The 21,415-nt window shown below is 35.8% G+C and overlaps 1 protein-coding gene across 2 annotated transcripts in view; it reads left to right on the forward strand.

Annotated features, from left to right (window-relative positions):
• Cul5 (cullin 5) overlaps window positions 1-21,415 on the forward strand; it is a 119,935-nt gene that overhangs the window by 80,400 nt on the left and 18,120 nt on the right. For both annotated transcript variants that reach the window (XM_081768975.1, XM_081768967.1), the window contains exons 10-12: window positions 3,823-3,947; window positions 6,947-7,077; window positions 20,762-20,934. In XM_081768975.1, the coding sequence (XP_081625101.1) occupies window positions 3,823-3,947; window positions 6,947-7,077; window positions 20,762-20,934 (429 nt within the window). The remainder of the gene's footprint in view (window positions 1-3,822; window positions 3,948-6,946; window positions 7,078-20,761; window positions 20,935-21,415) is intronic.

The following is a 21,415-nucleotide window of genomic DNA, read 5'->3' on the forward strand; positions in this document are numbered from 1 at the left end:
AAATCACGCCGCAATAGCTCCAGCTGTGTGAATGGGCTCATTATCCTGGAATATGGTGTAATTACTCGGAAACAACATTTAGGCTACAGGATGCATATGGTCCCCTGAAACGGCGACATAATCACAGGCAGTGACGCGACCGGTAACCCCTTGCCCTAACCACTACCACCAACAGCCTTGCACTGCGGTCATCACCTGACTGCCAACCAGATATCTGGCCTAATTTCAGCTCCAGGTGGTTCCATTAAATTGATAAGTATCTGTATAATTATCAAGCTGTTGAGTAAAAATATTACTAAACTATGAACGTCAGCAAACAATTGCCAGAATCTTACTTCACTCCAGCATTCAATGTTACCATACCTTCATTTATCTTGTTATTATTCTGCCGTGTCGTGACAAAACGCTGTAACTTTGGCGAAGAAGTTTTGCGAAAATGAGCCTTAAAGTTTTCATCCGAAAATGTGATCTGTATCGTGTAGAACCAGTGTAACTAGGCAATAATGGTCAACCAATCAATTTTCACCAAATTTAATCACACAACATGCATTTACGTAACATTACATGTAACCACGTGTTTCCAAAGTCAAGATACACTATTTCTACACGATACAGATCACATTTTCGGATGAAAACTTTAAGGCTCATTTTCGCAAAACTTCTTCGCCAAAGTTACAGCGTTTTGTCACGACACGGCAGTATTGCTCTCGTACCAATACAGAAATTATTATAGTTTTGAGTAGAATTCTTTAGAATTCCTCATTATCAAATCCCACTTTTTAAGTTTACTTTATCTAAATTTAATTTTAGATTCTTTGTTCTGATGAAACAAGATTCACACACTGATCTTTTCACCAGTGTAATGTTACATACAATCTGTGTTCGTTGGAATGCTTGTAGTTGTTTAAATGTTTTCATAATCCTGATACTGTTTAATTTGTCTTTATCGACTTTTATGTATTCTATAGTCCTTTTTCCTATACCAAATATGTATTTGTTTGAATCTCATACAACCTCGTATATGCTCGAATTTACCGTAACTTCCACATAGTAATGTTTATGATCTGTTAATGACTTCCCAGTATTCTTTGCAGATTTGAGTGCTACTTTGAATCCATACTTTTGTGCGATATTTTAAAGTTTAAATGATAGTCCTCGCCGTAGTTGGAAAGAAACCTGTTTACTTTTATGTTGCTGTCGTTTTTAGTTTGAGTTATTAATTTCTTTGTTTTATATATATGGATAATGCCCGGTATTTTTATTTGCCTAATATAGATTTATTGTATCTTCTGAGCGTCTAGTTTATGTATTCCAACAGTTTTTTTGGTGATATTACGATCTTGCAGATTTTTATAAAATACATCTGTATCTAGACATATTTACCCTGTAAAAATGAGTAGTTTTTATTTATTTATTTATTTATTTATTTATTTAGAAGTCACACACGTTTGGCATTTTATAAATGTTGATTATAAATTTACTATCAACTCTGCTGATCGTCAGATGTAAGAAATAATTTAACTAATATCTTTTCACTAAAGTAAATTTAATTTTAGGGTGAAAGTTATTTAATTCAAAGAGAAGCTTTTATAAAGTTTCTTCCTTTTTATAAATGAAAAGTGAATTATTTACAAGAGTGTTACAGCTGGAAGAGTTTAACGAATTTAGAATATAAGAACAATATGTCGGCCATCGAAGAATATGGAAAAGTAATGTCATTTCGTAAAGATTTTTTATAGATCTGTTTCATGTGATTGCAAGATTGTTTACCTATTTCTGGTTCCTTGAATCATTTAAAGGATCCTGTCATTTGATTTAGGATGTGACATTATTAAAACAAAACCGTCAAAACAACAATTGAAACAGACGTAAGCCATTAGAAGGCAAAAATACTGCTTAGACATTCGGATCAGAAAAGGATCCATTTTACATGGAGTAGATTTATTTTTATAACAAGACAAAGATTTCTACAAAGTATTCATATTCAACGCGTTTATCTGATAGTTACATTTTTCAAATCCTGTAAAAAAAGTTTACTCAAAAAATATCTTTAGATGATATTGTAATTAATTCATTATTTTATATTGTCTTCTTCAAATCTTGCAAGAAATTGTTAAAATCGTGTAAAAATTTACGTAAAAGATATCCTTAGCTAATGATATAACTAATCTGTTATTATGTTTTCTTCAAGTTTTAAACGAATTTTGTATTAGTATTTTCTCAGACAATATTCTTAAATGATGAAATTATTAACCCTTTATTTTGTCTTCAAATCTTGCAGGAAATTTTGTTAAAATTCTATTAGGATTTACTCAAAAGATATCCTTATATGATAATGTAATTAATCCTTTATTTTACATTGTCTTCAATCCCATTAGGATATGCTGAAAAGATATCCTTAGATGATGATATAATTCTTATCATAAAATATCATTCGCTAAGGTTATCTTTTACGTAAATTCTTACGAGATTTTAACAAAATTTCTTGCAAAATATGAAGAAGGCAAAGTAAAATAAAGAATTAATTGTCATCGTCTAAGGATATCTTTTAAGTAACATCTGAGAAATCCCATTAGGATTTACTCAAGAAATATCCGCAGGTGATGATATAATTAATGCTTTATTTTGCATTGCCTTCTTCAAGAAATTGTCTTGCAAGAAATCGTTAAAATCCTGTTGGTATTTACTCAAAAGATATCTTTAGGTGATGACATAATTAATCCATTATTTTACATTGTCTTCTTTGAATTTCCAAGAATTTTTGTTAGGATTTACTCATTGGTAGCAAAACTTCAGGTAAACTAAGTATCTTACTTTCTAATACGTAAATCAAATTTAGTTTATCAGAAGGACAGACGCTAGAGATATTCAGTATATTACCCATAGACATTCTAATATAGTATAGAATATGTGGTCAGGTTGGATTCCCGATTACATATTTGTCTCGTGTATAAAACTCGAGTAATGGTTTGGGCCGCGGTGGCTCAGTGGTAGAGCGTTCACCTCTGGTGCTTGGGGTCTCGGGTTCAAATCCTGCTCCCGCCAAGTGAACTTTGTGGTGGACAAACACAGTGTGCGGGGGTTTCCTCGGGGTTCTCCCGTTTCCTCCCACTTTCTTCATTCCACCATTTTATTCATTTCTCATAATCACCGTCTCCTTTAGCCTAACCGGCATAACCGTGGGACGTTAAACTCAAAGATTTCATTTCATTTTTTTTTTCGAGTAATGGTTTGAATATTACTAAGCAGTAGGTCCTCGGTACTGAAAAATAACATCAAATTTTAAAGGATAAATACCACCTTCATTTAGGGGGTTCAAAATTCTCCGCAGCATAGTAAAAATGAGATTTGTGTAGTATGTTAAGAAATTTTGTGATTACATAGTGTGAACAGCCCTGAAGTATTTACTATATATACTTTGGTATATTTATTTGTTGCTTTGTGTACTGAGGATAGACATCAATTTTTGCCCAAAATACGTACGATATAGGTTAATCTATTATTTGCTGTTGTTGGAATGCTATGAATGTATCACTTGTTGTTTTATTACTAGTTTTCCTCCACCTTACTCTCACTAATGCAATAACAATGTATTTTAAATTTTCATTACTAACGTTAAATGTAGTGAGAAAAATTGTAAATAGTAATCTGTCCATAAAAGTTTTATTTTCCCGTACCTTTTGCTATAATTTTTTTAGATTTAAATCCTCCCCTTCTTTTTAACTACCATTATGGAATAGTAGAAACACTAGAATATTTTAACAATTACTGCTATTTGAACTTTGACTAACAGTGAAATGAAGTTCTCTTTCTTCATTGCAGCTCCTTGTGTTAAAATATGTACAGAATAAGGATGTATTTATGAGGTATCACAAAGCTCATTTAACAAGACGATTAATTCTCGATACTTCAGCTGATTCAGAAAAAGAGGAAAATATGGTTGAATGGTAAGATGTTCTTAAAAGCAAAGTGGAGTTTGCATTTCTTTCGTAGGATAACACAAGATGCGATAAGGCGTTAAAAGTATAAAAAGAAGTAAATATGAAAGAAAGTAGAGAATATCTGTATAAATTTAACCCTTGGAGTTCTGTTTTCTAACGGATCTCCAGCAATCTGCATGGATATTCATGTTTCGGTGTTTGAGAAAGGTTTCTTAACTCTTCTCCACAACAACCTACCGTGATTCGCCACATTACTGGGCAGTAAATCTTGGAACTGGGTGTTCAGAATCCAAGACAGACAGGTGTTCATGATTTAGTGATTTAGATACATAAATTGATATTATTGCGCTCAGTTCTTGGTAAATGTGCAAAAACTAAGGGGTTTCACTGTTTATTTTTTCCGCTGAAATCTACGAGTAAAATAGGCTAAAAGATTTGCTATTTCATGAGCTAAAATGAAATCATATTCTACATGCTGAACAGTGAGGGAGAAATCGCAAACTGTTATTAATGAAGTATTCTAGGACTTAATGTTATTTATTGAAGAATCGTAACGTTACATTATACTTATTTCTAGTCTCTAATCTACCTTCATACGGTGTTTTTTTTTTTTTTTTTTTTTTTTTTTTTTTTTTCAGCGTTAAGATCACGTAGATAGAACTTTTCAATTCTTACAACCTGTATACTTAGAAAATTTAATATCAAATGTGCAAAAGAAACTACAGTGGACGTAAAGATTCAGGTGAAGCTCTTTATATATACGAAATATTAGATGGCCTCGAGAACGACCAGGATGCCTAAAATTCTGAAACTTTGGTCTCGTATCTCTCACCAACTATTAGGATTTCGGAAGAAAAAATTTACAGGTCTTCATACCATAGTAGTGTTAACAAGTACACGAAGTTTCATTAAAATCTGCATCGGTGGGTGATATTTTGGATTTTTTTTTCTGGGTGATTTGAGATGGAATGAGCCTTGTATTTCTTGAGCATAATATTCATTAAATGTGTGATTCTAATTAAATTGGGTCTTATTTGTACGTCCTTTTTTTCAGTTTTTAGGTCCCTTTTGGGCAATTTTTAGGTCTTCAACTTCCGAGCCCTACTGATAACATATAATTCAATAATAGTGATCTGAATAAAGGGAAAATTATGTTAAGATGCGGAGTAATTGTTACAGTCCTGGAAAAAAATCCTTTTGATTTGTTGCTGGCATTTTGTATTTTGCGTTGGGAAGATGAGTAGATAAAAATTTAATGTTCTTACATTAGACTAAAAACGAGGCAATAATGGAGTGACTTACTAAAGTTATTCCAACAATAAATGGTGAATATTCTTCATGTTTCGAGATACACGATACCTAATAACAATTGGAACAAGGAAGGTATGATCTTATAGTTCCCCATTACATAAAACCTACTTTTCATAGCCACATCATCAGATAAGGGTAAAATATATATTTGAGAATAAAATTACATAATCTACATAGAATAATAATAATAATAATAATAACAATTGTGTGAATGTCACTTTCATGTAATCCTTCGTCCTTATATTGGACATCCCTATAAATTTGAACCCTTTTCCATGGAGCTACGAATGTTCAGCTAAAAATTTTCAGTATTTAAAAGAAAAAAGTTATAGAATAATTTAGTCGTTTATGATTACACTGAGTCGTAATAATAATGATAGAAAAACTTGATCTAAATGTACATGAATATGTATGTGCTTCGAAGATCACATCATTCCATACTTAATTCATACAACATTGAAATAAAAATTATTATTTTTTAAATGTATTACACCAAATACTAGAAATAACACAAAATTGAGTAAAAACGTTTGCAATATTTAGGTCATTTACTTGCTTTGTGCGACAAGTTACAATAAAAGCTGTCTAGTAAGCTGTAGTACTAGAATAGAGGTCATCACGTTACATCATCTGAAGCTACTTTCCGGCAAGTTCTTTGATTCCACGCCGACACAGATTCTTATTCTTCGAAAAGAAGAAATCTTGCATTTCAATTACCACCTCCATTTGGTTGTTAAAGCGTCGCGAGCGCAGAGAATAAATCTTGGATCGGACCAAGTAGTAATCTGAGTATACTGGATGTGGTATCAGTTTAATTCCCTCCAGTTTTTGGAGTTTATTCTGGGCCGTTCGAGAAGTATTAGTTTACGTTGTCTCACTGAAGGACCAACTTTCTGTAAATAAATGGGGGATTTTTTTTTTTTTTTTTTTTTTTTTCTAGCACGCAATGGCATACATCCACTCAAAGCAGGCTGGCATTGATGGTTCGACGTCCATAATGAACTCGTAGTGAATTTTCCCATCACAACTCGACCAGACGTAGAGCATTGCTTTGTGTTCGAAACATCTGTGTTTGCCGAAAGGTTCCATCATGTAATTGTTGTTTAACAATTACCTATAAATGTTAGGAATTTAAAAAATATATCTACTTTCCATCACACGGTATTATTCTCTTCAGGTAATTCAAATCATGAGGGCTTTCGACAAGTTTTTTACACTTTCGACTGCTTAAACTGGTTCGTTCATAACACATGTACGCCACAAGTGATGCATACGTGCTAATATTGCAAACTTACTATTCATTTTTATGTGTACATATGTGTGTATATGTACGTAAATTAATTTATACAGTATTGATATAAGAATTATCATTTTTTAAAGTATTACTTCAAATAATAGTGATACTGTTACTTAATTATCCCGAGGATTTGATACGGTATATTTAGAATCAAACTAATTCCCAATATGCATTTAGTCATTTTGGCACTAGAGTTTAAGCGTTTACATTCCTATCCTATGCTTCTGGATACTATTTGATCAAAAGGATTTTCGTGTTAAGCAATAAGAAGGATGGAAAGAAGTTTTCGAGTACCCAGTTCAGTAGTTGCTTGCAAGCAAACCATAATCTCAAGTCTGTAACTTCAAACTTGTAAACATTAGAACTATATACTTTATAGACTATCTTCTTGTTTCAGGTTGAGGGAAGTTGGAATGCCAGCTGACTATGTAAATAAACTAGCCAGGATGTTCCAAGATATCAAAGTAAGCGAGGATCTGAATCAACAATTCAAGGAACAGTATAGAAATAACCGAGGAAGTATAGCAGGTACTCTTTTATACTTTTTATTTGTGACATTCTGCTCTTTGTCTCGACTGTCATTCTTGTGTTCAAAAACTACTTTAATATTCCTTTGTTTGCAGTTGCTTCCATGCTTCACCATTGTATATGATGTAGCACCGGACGAGACACCAGGAGTTAGAGCTTGTGCCTAGCTTACTGATAGGAACTCTCCGTGAACCTTTAAGGCGTTTCACTGTTTCTTTACATTCTACACTAGTTCGGATCCTCTGCATTAATCACTTGTTCAAAGCAGAAACTTAACGTGCTAACCAAAAATCTATAGAATATCAAAGGTCCGTAACAACTCATAAAAGATTTGACATATGATCCTCCGAGTTACGACTAATTATTATAATTTGTGTACTAGGACAAAATTATTCGTTCATGCGACACTAATGAAACTAAGTATTAAAGAATTTGATGCACAAACGTGTATCGACCGCCAAACAGCAAATTACGTATGCTGTTAATATCAAACCCTATATTTCACCGCTTTCCACCAGTTTAATAAAATAGTGGGCAGCGAAACATTTTACATCGTAACAGCTTACATTTAATTTAACCAATACGGACCAGAGGTAGCACATGAGACGCTCGGAGGTATCTTTAATAGCAAAGAATATAGGGATTCCAGGTGTAATTCTGCATCATCATTTAATTTTACAATTTAGGCAGTTATTAAAAGTAAGTTATTTTATACCTATCCCAATGTCATCTGCTACGAAGGGAACGAATTACAAAACCATTAACTGTCCGTGAAAGAAGCATGGAAGCAACAAGATAGACTTGTAAGTAGTGTTTAATGACAAAAACAAAAAAGTTAGTGATTCTCCTGAGACAAATGAGACGGATCAGAATGCAAACAATAGGTAATTGAAATTTCTGAGCGGCTGTATTGAAACAAAAGTCTTAATCCTCTTAAGAGATGTTTTTTCTACCATTCGTTTCTCAACGATCCTTAAATATTGCATTCTTAGATTAAGTTCGTGATCACTGCAAAGACATTTCACTCGCGCCGGTGATAGCACAGGCACTAAGAAATTTGTCCACATATATCCAGGCGAAATCCTTGAAATTTGATAGACAAGACTTGTGCGCCGAGCTAATGAACCCCAAGTAGTATGATCCTCCTGACGAATAGTACAACTTACAACTTCTGGAATGGTACACCGTGTCTAAGATGGAAGATGGCAAAAGCGAGTGGATAAGAAGTACCGGACGAAACTTCTCTTCCTAAGAGCTCCTAGTTTCAGCAATTAGGCATCTAGTCGCAGAGACGAAGCATCCAGATTATAGAGACTTTTATAGTGAGTTTGTATCATTGCCATTATATTTGCATAACGTTTCTCTTTTGTTTTAAAAAACAGTTTGTGTGTGTGAGTGTCAGCAAGTTGAGCACCAAGAGATCCATACAAGACAGTCCTCCGGAATTCGTAAAAGAGACAATATAACAGTAAGTTGTAAGTGTTTCAGTTGTGTAGGTAGTGCAAATAAACATTTATTCATTTATCACAATTAAGCTGTTTTGTGAACATTTATTCATCAAAAGAGAGAAACATTGGTCAACTCCGACCGGATTACAGTGAACTAGCGTTTGATACAAACTGTGAATGTGTATGTGAACAATTGTTACATTGCTCTTTGTTTAGTTCTGTTCATGTGTGCAGTGATATTTATTAATTCTTCTGGAAATTATGTGAATAGACATAAGTGAGAACACGTTCATCAGTGTGGACTTGAGTGTGGACTTCTGTTCATTAGTGTTAGTGGGGACTTTAAATATTTTAAGATGGAGGACTCAAACAGAAGCAAGCTAATGAAACAACGTGGTGTGTGCGAAAATCAACTGATAAGAATTCAAAACTACGTAAGTAATATTAATTCAACAACTACAATTACTCAGGAGAAAGTACGTAAGACTGCAATGATTGAGTTGTATAAAAAGTTCGATGAAGTACAATCACAGTTAGAAATAAATTACGAACAAGTAGAGGACGATGCATATAGGGAGGAGTTTGAAACCAGTTACTATGATGTATTAGCGCAACTAGAGGATTTTATTATTCAGCGTAGCCAGGAATATCATTCAAACAATTCCTCGAAAAATGAGAATCAGGTGTCAAATGATCAATTAAAATTGCATCGTGTTGAATTGCCATCATTTGAAGGACGATACGAAAATTGGCTTTCATTTTCAGACAATTTTAAAGTTATGATTCATAATAACGATAACGTGTCAGTGTTGCAAAAGTTCCATTACCTTAGGAGTGCATTGAGAGGGGAGGCGAATGATTTAATAGCGAATCTGCAAGTTACAGAAGCTAATTATAAAATTGCATGGTAATTATTGAAAGACAGGTATGAAAATAAGCGTGTGCAGCTACTCATGTCCGTAATTTGTTACATATTAAATGTATCACAAAGGAAACTACATCAGAATTAAGAGAATTTATTAATACAGCTACTAGTAACTTAAATGCATTACGAGCTTTAGATTTGCAGACACCACTAGAAGAGGTTTTGTTAGTTCAACATTTCGTTTCACAATTAGACAGTAACACTAGGCGTGCGTGGGAGTTACAAATCACAGGTCATTCTTTCCCTCCCTTCTCAGAGTTCTTTGCTTTTTTGGAACGTAGGTGTCAAGCATTTGAAACTATAAAAAATACACCATCGCAGGAAGTAGTTGGAACGTAGGTGTCAAGCATTTGAAACTATAAAAAATACATCATCGCAGGAAGTAGTGTCAAGGTCAAAAGGCAATAAAAATAGACAGAGTGCTGAACCGAAACAAAAAGAAAAAAATATGCAAATCATACGTGACAACAACTCAGTCTTTCTGTAACTTTTGTAAACAAAACCTAATACATCAGTTGTTTAATTGTCCTGCATTTTTAAACGCTGAAGCAAAAGAAAGACAAGACTATGTTCGAGATAATTTATTGTGTTTCAACTGTCTCAAAAAAGAATGTAAAGTAAAGACGTGCAGATCAGGTGGCTATAACTGTTCGAAAAGTCAATACCTTGCTGCGTTATGACGTAATGTCAAAAGCAGATGAGAAAACCAGTGTTGCTAATTCACAAACAAGAAATTTTTCGAGTCATTCTAATACGAATAGGGAAAATATGACACAAGGTTCTTATTGCATTTTCAAGGGAAAACCAAATGTTACTGTTATCTACTGCTATAGCAAATGTACGAGATGAAAATGGTAAATTACATCCATGTAGAGTATTATTAGATTCTGCCAGTCAAAAAATTTTGTGACTGAAGATTTAGCTCAAAGGTTGCGTCTGCCTAAAAATAAACACCGAGTTCCAATTCAAGACATTAATAGTGTGATTAGTGAAACAAAGCATTGTGTAGATGTACATATAGAATCAAGAATTCGTGAATTTGCAATTGATGTAAACTGTTTAGTTTTGCTCAAAATAACAGATAACATTCCAAATAGGCCAATAGACATGCTGCTTGGAACTTGCCGATAGACATAGTGTGTGCAGATCCTAACTTTCACCAACCAGATACTATTGACATTTTGTTAGGCGCGGAAGTGTTTTTGGACATTTTGCGGTGGCATAAACTAACTAGACCAGGGAATTATCCAGTAGTACAAGAGACTGAATTTGGGTACATTTTGGCGGGTAAAGTTCCTACAATAAGAGATTCTAGTATACCACAAGTGTCATTTTTGTGCAAGAAAGTAACTTTGATAGACAGTTACATTTTGGGAGCTCGAAACTATACATTCAACAGTCATGACTCAAGAAGAAAGGCAATGTGAACGACACTTTGAGGAAAACACTACCAGAGATAGCAGTGGTCGATTCGTTGTACGTCTGCCAATTAAGCCAAACCATAAACTATTAGGAGAATCATATAATTTAGCTCTTCGTAGATTTTACCAGCTAGAAAGACGGTTGCAGCAGTATCCAGAAATTAACGAGCGGTACTGTAACTTTGAGGGAATATGAAGAATTAGATCATATGAAACCGGTGAAAGAAAAACATGAAGATAGTGCTATGAAATGTTATCTGCCCCATCATGCAGTATTGAAACCATCCAGTACCACAACAAAGCTGAGTGTGGTTTTCGACGCTTCTGCAAAGACTTCAACGGGGGTTTCATTAAACGGCATACTTGGATAATTCCACGGGAATGTACACCAAAAGTGTATTTTCTAAACTTGTGTTTCGCTTGTTTTTGTCACTCATATCTTCGATTGAGGTCTAAAATTATGAATGCTATATAATTTGCTGCAGTTTGTAAAATGCTGAACTGACAACAGTGCTGATCCAATATGGCCGCTCTGTGGGACAAGCTGAAAGATATATCGACTGACATTTAATTGTCGATCATTCATTTTATTGAGAAGAGAAGAAAAAGATGTTTACAATTTTGAGTGCAGAGTACCGTATTGTGTATCACTACATATGCAAATGTTGTCTACTTTCAGCTGTTTAAGTGGTATTTCATATTAGAAAACTGGTCTTGTGCTGTAGTGTGCGTCACGAAAAAAACACATTTTTTCTTGCTGAAAGTTAGTTATTGTATGTAACGGTTTAATACTTTCAATTTTCCTTCTTGATAGATAGAGCAACTACTTCCAGTGATATTGATTTGGAAACTCAAATAAACACAGACTTACAATTACTGAAGCGTATGTAGTGTGCGTCACGGGTAGTGTGTGTCACGTTCAAGCATGGCGAAAACTGCTGCACAACGTAAAGCAGAGCACGAAAAGGCTCCGTACGTCCGGAAATAATGCTGAATTTCGAAGAAAAGAGACTCAGAGAATTAAACGTGAAAGAAAAAGAAAAATATTACAATTGAAGAGAAGGAGCATACGCGAAAGAAGAAGAGGGAAGAGGGACAATATCGTCTGAAGAAGAAATAAAGCACAGCTATTGATGCTATGTTAAATAAACAAGTACCAGTGCATCTTCACCTAACAAAGTGTTAGAATCTCGGTGTTAGAATCTCGGCATGGGAAAGCTATGGCTAAAGTTAAAAGAAACGTACCTCATAGTTCCAATAAGCGTAAGGTTGTTGTTAAACAATTGTTTGAACAGTTTGCGCCCGACAATAAAATAACAGCCAAGACACTAGATCAAAGTTCATCAAAAACGGCAACTGAAGAAGCAGTTATTCAGTTTTATTTAAGCGATGCAATATCTTACCAGGCACTAGGACTTCGAGATTGTTTAATCATCAGAGATTCATTCGGCAAACAAAAAGTTCAAAAACGGTACTCGTTCCTAACACTCGGTGAAACAGTTCAAGAAACAGAATCCTGATATAGAGATTGGAAGATGTAAATTCTGTGAATTTCGGCCGAAACACGTCTGCTGAACGCGAACACCACCAAATCTTTCTGTGTATCAATCACGAGAATGTTAGATTACTGTTAAATTCATGTTCATTTCTGTCAAACAGCACAAATGATCTGATTTCGTCTCGTAGTGTGTGACGATGAATCTGAGACCTGTATGTTTCATACTTGACAAGAATGTGGTGAATTACCAAAGTTCGTTTCGCTTCTCAACTCTACTCAACCAATGGACACGAATATGGAAATCACCTATCAACAATAGACTACTGATGAGACTGGCAAAGTGCCGAAAGAGAAGGTCAGGAACAAATTAAAGGAAGTGATGAAAAAACTATAGAATAAACTACTCGTTTTTTATAGCATGCATTTATACTGCGTCACCAGGCAAATTATTTTAAAATCCTGAAAAAGATTGGGTTGATTTAGTTTAACGTCCCACGATTATGCCTGCTAGGCTGAAGACGACGTGGACCTACTGATTATAGTGGAATTCTAACCACTTTGGTCCTTCAACTGTACCCCCACCGGGAATCGAACCCGGGACCACGCTATCCGAAATCAAGCGTGCTAGCCACTAGGCCAAGCAGGGGTTCCCTGAAAGAAAATGTACCGGAAAACACAATAATCATGCAAATAAACTTTAGTGAAAACTACACATTTCCGAAACATGCTAAATCCTTTTTTGGTCGCTCAATAAGTATAGTTGAGTTTGCTCTTTCATTTTTCGAAAACCTTTCGACATATACCTCAGTTTCCTATTTTTATTTTTTAATTTGCGTTTTGGTTTCTAACAAACATTATTGAAACGAAACTACTGCAGGTATCGATAGGCATTTGAAAAGATCAAAGAAACAATACTGGTATGCTTATTGAATCACCAAAATGCGTTTATTTATTTAACGAACACCAGATACGGCTCAGAGGCCATCTTACACTAAGGAAAGGATTTGGAAAAGTGTTGGCCAGAGTGGATTTGCTAGGTACCATCCCGGCATTTGCCTGGTAGGACTGAGGGAAAAGCAGAAAAACCCGTCAGAATGGTCGGCAGTGGCATCGAACCCACAACCTTCCGGCAGCGAACCAACGCTGTACCAACAGAGCTACCTCAGTAGTATGTTTTGGAAATACATTCCACAGTTGACTTGACTTGATTTTAGTTTAGCGTCCCTTTCAGCAGCGAGGCTATATGAGACGTGGACCTACTGATTAACGTGGAATCCGAACCACATGAGCTCCCGCCGGGAATCGAACCCGGGTCTCCCACGCCAAAGGCACGTATGCTAACCGCTTAGCCACGAGAAAGCTCTACATTCCACAGTTGTACGAGGTACGATGAATAACAAATTCAAACAATCAATAAGATTCCAAACAATAGGAAAATTTAAGTGTTGTCATTGAAGGAAGTGTAGTGTGCGTCACAGAGAAATTCCATTGGCATATGTTTACTACAGTGAAGTGCGAATGAAACGGTGGTTGTGAGAACATTGCATTCCTTCTGGAAAATGTTTATGTACAAAATACATTTTGTAAAGTCATACGAATGGATTTCCTAAATTCAAAATATGAGTAAAATTTTACTTCCCTTTCTGTAGTGTGAGTCACGTTTTAGTGTATAAATATAACCTGGTATTTTAATAATTAAATACAAAAATACCAATATGTGGAAACTATAATATGTCCTTTCTATAATCATATTTAGTGGTTTGTATTTAAAAATCGTTACATTCATTACCATAGTTAAGGTTTAAAATATACTAGCATGTTCCCTTGTAGAGTGCGTCATGCGTGGAAATAACCACTTATGACAGGACCAACAGCCCAGCAAGATTTACATTCAATTCTCACGAGATTTCGAACCTTTCCTATTGCTTTTACGGCGGATATTCAGTCAATGTATCGAATGATTCAAGTTCGTGAAGATGACATTGGACTTCAAAGAATTCTGTGGAGATATTCATCATTGGAACCAGTCAAGATTTATGAGTTGCAGCAGCGGGTCACATATGGTGAAGCATCATCACCATATTTGGCGACGGCGTGTCTTCGAAGGTTAGCGGAAGAAGAAAGAAGTAAATATCCTCAAGCAGCGACAGTATTGGAACTTGATTTTTATATGGATGATGTAAGCTCAGGATGCCATAGCGTTGAACAGGCGTTTAAGCTTCAGAAAGAACTTAATCAATTATTGCAAAGCGGTGGGTTTACTTTAAGAAAATGGTGTTCGAACGAGGCAGCATTGTTGAAACCAGTGCCAGAAGAACATAGGGAAATTCACTTACCGTTTGAATTTGAGTCCGAGTCAGGTGTTCCAACATTGGGTTTATCGTGGAATCCTGCATAAGATAAGCTTCTCATCACCAACAAGTCAGTTAAAAAATGTCTTACGACCAACATACCAACCAAACGTCAAGTGACTTCGACCATAGCAAAAATATTTGATCCTTTAGGACTTATAAGCCCTGTAGTTACTCCGTTCAAGGTTTTCTTACAACAAGTGTGGATCCATAAGATCAATTGGGATGATCAAATACCATCAGAGCTCTATCAGCAATGGTTAGACATGTCATCATCTTCCAAGTGTTAACGAAATACAAATTGATAGATGTGTAGTATTGAAGAATTATGTTCGTGTCGAGATACATGGGTTTGCTGACAGCAGTCAACTTGCTTACGGCTGTTGCATATATGTTAAAACTGTGGACAGATCACATCAGTCAACCAATGGCATCATGTGTCGTCAATGGACAATCCAGCCGACATTATTACAAGGGGAATGGATCCGAAACAGTTGAAGGAAGCAGATATTTGGTGACATGGACCCGCATGGCCCGAACAATCAGAAGTGGTAGACGATGTTCCAGAAGAAAGGAAAGTAACGAGCATATCTTTAGCCAGTTATGAAGGTGGCATAAGCTGTCTGGAGAAATTTTCATCATTGTGGAAACTATTGCGAGTTATTTGTTTGTGTTGTCGTTTTATTTACAATTGTAAAAATCATAACGAGAAGAAAGTAGGAACTGTTTCCACTACTGAAATTGGTGATACTTTACAACAATGCATTAAGTTAATTCAACAAGTCAGTTATTCGCAAGAATTCAAAGATTTAGCTTCGTCAGGCCAAGTTTCATCCCAAAGTGAACGTAAATCTTTGTATCCATTTATAGATATGAACAGTCGCTACGAGTGGGAGGACGGCTAAAAAACTCCGACTTACCGTATGATAGCCGACATCAGATCATCTTACCACCTAAAGAGCATCTCACCAAATTGATAATTGAAGCGGAACATAGAAGATTGTTACATGCTGGACCGCAGTTATTGATTTCATCATTGAGGGAAAAATATTGGATCCCACGAGCTAAACAAGTCGTTCGATCTATCATTCATCAGTGTCTAGTTTGTTTTAAATTGAAAGCGTCAGCCTCAGAACAACTCATGGGTCAATTACCATCAGCACGAGTACAACCACTCGAGCTTTTATTCACTTAGGAGTGGATTTCCTCGGTCCCCTAATGATTAAGTAAGGAACTAGATCTCGTAAAGTGACAAAGGCGTATGTTGCAATATTCGTGTGCTTAGCAACCAAAGCGATTCATATGGAGTTAGTGAGTGATTTGAGTAGCCAAGCATTTTTAGCAGCTCTTCGAAGATTTGTATCAAGAGGAGGCAAATTTTCGAACATCTATAGTGACAACGGAACCAATTTCGTTGGAGCTCAGCGAGAACTTAAGGAGCTTCAACAACTACTCAGCTCACAACAATTTCAAAACTCAATTCAAGATGTTGCAGTGCAAGAAGGATTTACATGGCATTTCATTCCACCCAGAGCAAGTCATTTTGCAGGCATTTGGGAAAGTACAGTGAAGTCATTTAAGTTTCATTTAAGAAGAATAGTAGGTTGCACGATTTTGACATTTGAAGAACTCAACACAGTTATAACACAAATAGAAACCTGTTTGAATTCAAGACCAATCACCGTTCTATCCAATGATCCTGATGATCCTCCATTTTTGTCGCCAGGACATTTCCTTATTGGTGAACCTTTGATGAGCATTCCTGAACCAGATCTAGTGGACATTGCGACCAACCGATTATCAAGATGGAATCACTTTCAGAAGATGAAGCAGCATTTTTGGAAAAGATTGTCTCAAGATTATCTACATGAACTTCAGCAGAGAAGAAAATGGACAACAAAACAACCTAAAACAGGGACCAATAGACCAATTACTAAAATTGTACCTTTACCTAAAAGTGATAATGTGGATTGTGTGTAAGCTGATTGACTTGGTTCAATCAAGAGAGGGGAGAATGTAGAGACTTTTATAGTGAGTTTGTATCATTGCCATTATATTTGCATAACGTTTCTCTTTTGTTTTAAAAAACAGTTTGTGTGTGTGAGTGTCAGCAAGTTGAGCACCAAGAGATCCATACAAGACAGTCCTCCGAAATTCGTAAAAGAGACAATATAACAGTAAATTGTAAGTGTTTCAGTTGTTGTGTAGTTAGTGCAAATAAACATTTATTCATTTATCTCAATTAAGCTGTTTTGTAAACATTTATTCATCAAAAGACAGAAACACAGATAAAGAAGGGCGTCAAGTACCTGTATAGAAGGTGTTCCTCTCGCCGATCGACTTGCAAGAAACGAACACTATTTCGCAGGTTTAGCCGGTGAAGAAGCGAAAGATGGTAGTTCGTATTTTTATGAAGAGTGCTATATTAAAATAATGTTGGCAACAGATATTTTCGTTTTTAGTTGAAATTTATTTGGAACGGAAACAATTAACAAACCATGTTACAATTCTGGACATGAACTTTGGGTTTAAGGATAGATGTGTAGAAATATTTGGTCTAGGAATTAATTCGTGCGGTTGGTACGCACACATTGAAGCTGTAGTACAAACACAAAATACATAAATACCTTAAGAAAAATATTGTCCATCGCTAGCCACCACTTTCGCCCATCTGTCAGGCAATGTACGGATTCCGTGGCGAAAGAAGTCCTCATCCTTGGAAGCGATCCAGTCAGAGACCCATGTTTCGATATCTTCTGAAGAAGTAAACCGCTGTCCAATCAAATCGTTGTTCATGCAATCGAACAAGTAGTAGTCCGAAGGAACAACGTCTGGTGAATACGGCGGGTGGGGTAAAACTTCCCATCCGACATTTTCTAAATAGGTTTTGACCGGTTTTGCGACATGTGGGCGAGCGTTATCATGTTGAACAATAAGTTTATCATGTCTGTTCTCCCATTCTGGTCGTGTTCTGGCCAGAGCTTGCTTCAAACGCATTAATTGTCGTCGATAACGTTCTCCATTCATAGTTTCACCCGGTTGCAGCAGCTCATAGTACACCACACCTTTCATATCCCACCATATGCACAGCATAACCTTTGCACAGTGAATATCTCGTTTTGGTTGTGATGGACCTGGTTCACCTGGTTTCACCCAGGCCTTTTTTCGTTTAGGGTTCTCGTAATAGTTCCACTTCTCATCACCCGTAATAATTCGATGCAGAAACCCCTTTCTGCTCTGTCGTTGAAGCAGCAATTCGCAAATGGTTTTTCGTCTTTCAACGTCTCTGTCTTTCAATTCATGTGGAACCCAATGTGACATCTTTTGAATCATTCCCATGGCTTTCAAGCGTTTGGAGACTGTTGTTTGATCAACGCCTAATGCTGCTGCAAGTTGTTCCTGCGTTTGACACGAATCCTGCTCGAGCAATGCTGTCAATTCTTCGTCTTGAAATTTTTTTGGCTGTCCAGCTCGCTCTTGGTCTGCCAAGCCGAAATCACCACTTCTAAACCGTGCAAACCACTTCTGACACGTTCGCTCAGCTAGAGCATGGTCACCATACACTTCCACCAAAATACGATGACTTTCAGTCGCACTTTTCTGCATGTTAAAGTAATGCAGCAGGACACCCCGCAAAAACACTTTATCAGGCACAAATTGCGCCATGTTCACTTAACTACAAACTGGTGTTGTTGACGCTTTAATCCACTGCCCTATACTACGAACGATACGCGATGACAGGGGTTTGCAACACATGTATGGATACACGGAACTGTGGGACGCTCCGTTCGTTGCGCCATCTCTTGTCCACCCGCACGAATTAATTCCTAGACCAAATAGATTTTTAGGCATTAGGATGTATGTTTGAAAGTAGTGACATGTCAACAAGATACACGCAAGTGGAAAGTTCAAGAGAGGTAGTGGGATAAGAGGAGCAACTCTGTTTTCGTTATATAATTTTGAAGAGGTATATAATTCGATGCCTCTCAGAGGTTGTAATCATGAGTCCGTGAGGGATAAGATTTATGACCGTGAGGGATGCCTTAAAAGGGCTTTAAACACAAGATAGGTTCATAACACGGATAATGATATTTTAGTAGCGGTATCGTAACGAACTATGTCCGTTTAAATACACACACAGTTCTACAATAACAAGACGACATAACACATTAGAATGATATTACTGACGACTCTTGATGAATGATGTCTAGTCGACTGGAAAATATAGTTCGTAAATCTGTGACACCCAGTAGATACAGAAGTCGACTGAGTGTAAGTCATAACGTTTACAAAAATAATATTCCAACATTCGATAAGTCCAACATTCTTTCGAAGAAGATGTGGAGATATCGCTATGTCGCATGAGGACGAGTAATTATCTCCACGCACTGAAAAGGGGTTGAAAAAATTAGAAAATACGAAGTTCCCCCGAACTGTAGAAAGCATTAGGTTCGAACCGAGAAATGTGGATTTTGCGTTGCGTATGTACGAATGTTTTCCCTCCAAACACTGGGTTCAAACGAACGAGCTTCGTGAAGTTAGCGCACCTTGAGACGTAGTATTCTCCCTCCTCCCGTCCACCACCGCCAGAGAAAGCAATCCCTGGGTTTTTAAGAGGACCTTATCTATTACACACGATACTATTGTTGAATCGTGCTGATAGTGGGCAGCTAAAGAGTAATTTTGAAGGAACATTGATGACGTTCGAACCGAAAATAAGCTTACCAAGTTTTAGGCGTTTCTTATGACTATACCTTAATTGATAAATTTTGATGTATTAACAAGTTTTGGAGATTAAGACAGGATGCAGAGGTTGAGAGAATGACTCATCATATTACAGAATTCCATTTTTTTTTAAAACAAAATTTAGGATGGTATTTACAAGCAACCAGATTGCACAAAAATCATACATACGGTCAATGTCAAACAGAACCCGAACACAGTCTGTATTTGAGATATGAACAAAGTAGTATGCCTTGAGCATCTCCTAAGAGCGCCTTCTATACAGGTACTTGATGCCCTTCTTCATCTGGATGCTTCGTCTCTGCGACTAGATGCCTGATTGCTGAAACTAGAAGCTCTTAGGAAGAGAAGTTTCGTCCGGTAGTTCTTCCTATCCACTCGCTTTCGCGATCTTCGCCATTTCGCCAATTTTACCCAGTTGGACAGTTTTAACGAAAAGACGTCAAATGGAAAGTTCAGTTATTAAGTTGTCTTGTAACTTCTCTATAATCATAAGAACAGTGTGTATTTTCTCTTTCTTCCGCTGAAGGGAAGAGTAATATTACTGCTTGTATTTTTTTTTTTTTTTTTTTGAAACTTCAATCTATAATTTATGTGGGCAGACTATTGACTCAAGAGGAGGGGGGAGAGTGAATTAGAGCGAAGGAAGAAGGGTGGTTTCGTGAAACGAAACAATATTCCTCTTTGTTTTCTTGCTGTTTGTGGAAGATAACAATGAAGGAAAGTTAATAAACTAATAAAAACACTAGTATTCAAAGATTAACAAGCTATACCGAAATACTTGTCATCTCTAATCCTGTTATATAGCTGATAATTAGTGTATTAAAGTTGATAATTAAACATAACTAAATTCTTTGTCACAAAAGAGATGAAGTGGAGCAAAAATTAAGGGCGGAACTTCACACACTAAAATGACAATTGAGAAAATAACTGATTTTATATCACTAATTCCCCTATAGGTGCAAATTTAACATTTTTAATAGTTCAGAAAATTTGACCTAAAAACACTGAAGCGTAAGAAAATGGTGAACGGAAACAAAAATAAATATAGAAATTTACAGTTAATCTTCGGCAAAGTTTCGTTATAAAAAGGCACATTAAAAAATAAAAATAAAAAAAAAGTTAAGAAAATGAATTTATTGGTTAACATAAATGTTGGATATTGTTTTCTAACATTTGAAGTGTATCTTTTGTTGTAAATTCCGTTTTACAATGTAAAAATTTGTGATTGTTTTGTTGGATTATACAATGTCGCTTCAGTATTAGTTATTATTTCCATTGCACATGTTTCTCTTTAGATTCAATAAATATTAAAATTTTGAACGCTGGAGCATGGGCACGAGGTAGTGAGAGAGTGACAGTATCCTTGCCATTAGAGCTGGAAGATTATATTCCAGAAGTTGAAGACTTCTACAAAAGAAAACACAGCGGAAGAAAACTTCAGTGGTACCATCATATGTCCAATGGTACAGTAAGTATTGCGATTCGGTTAATCTTTATTTCTTTCTTTCTGTAACTAATAATTAAACTTTATTTACATACTATAGCAAGCTGAACTTGCTTGTTTTCTGTCCACAATAAATTTTCAATATTTAAATAATACTAATAATAATGTTTCATGTTCTTTTATTTTAAGTATATCATATAAAGATCTTCTATTTGCGAATTAAGAGATTTTTACAAAGTATACTTTTGTTTCTTTAAGAAATTTTGTAATATATTTTGAAGTCCATGTGAATACATGACTAAGGTAGCTGAAGATCGTGATGCATGGAAACTTCTCAGTTGCGGAAAATGACCTGCCAATAATGGTAGAATGTTGATAATCATGGCATAAGTGTCAGAAATATGCAGGTTATAAATCTGGGAGGAGTGTGTGGTTTGACAAGGAACTGCCGATTTGTTCTTCAAGCTTTTAATTAAAAGAAGTCAAGATTGATACGAGTATGAAT

The sequence above is a fragment of the Thermobia domestica genome, chromosome 1 (genome assembly GCF_964235325.1).
Source record: "Thermobia domestica chromosome 1, izTheDome1.hap1.1, whole genome shotgun sequence".
Classification (NCBI taxonomy): Eukaryota; Metazoa; Arthropoda; class Insecta; order Zygentoma; family Lepismatidae; genus Thermobia; species Thermobia domestica.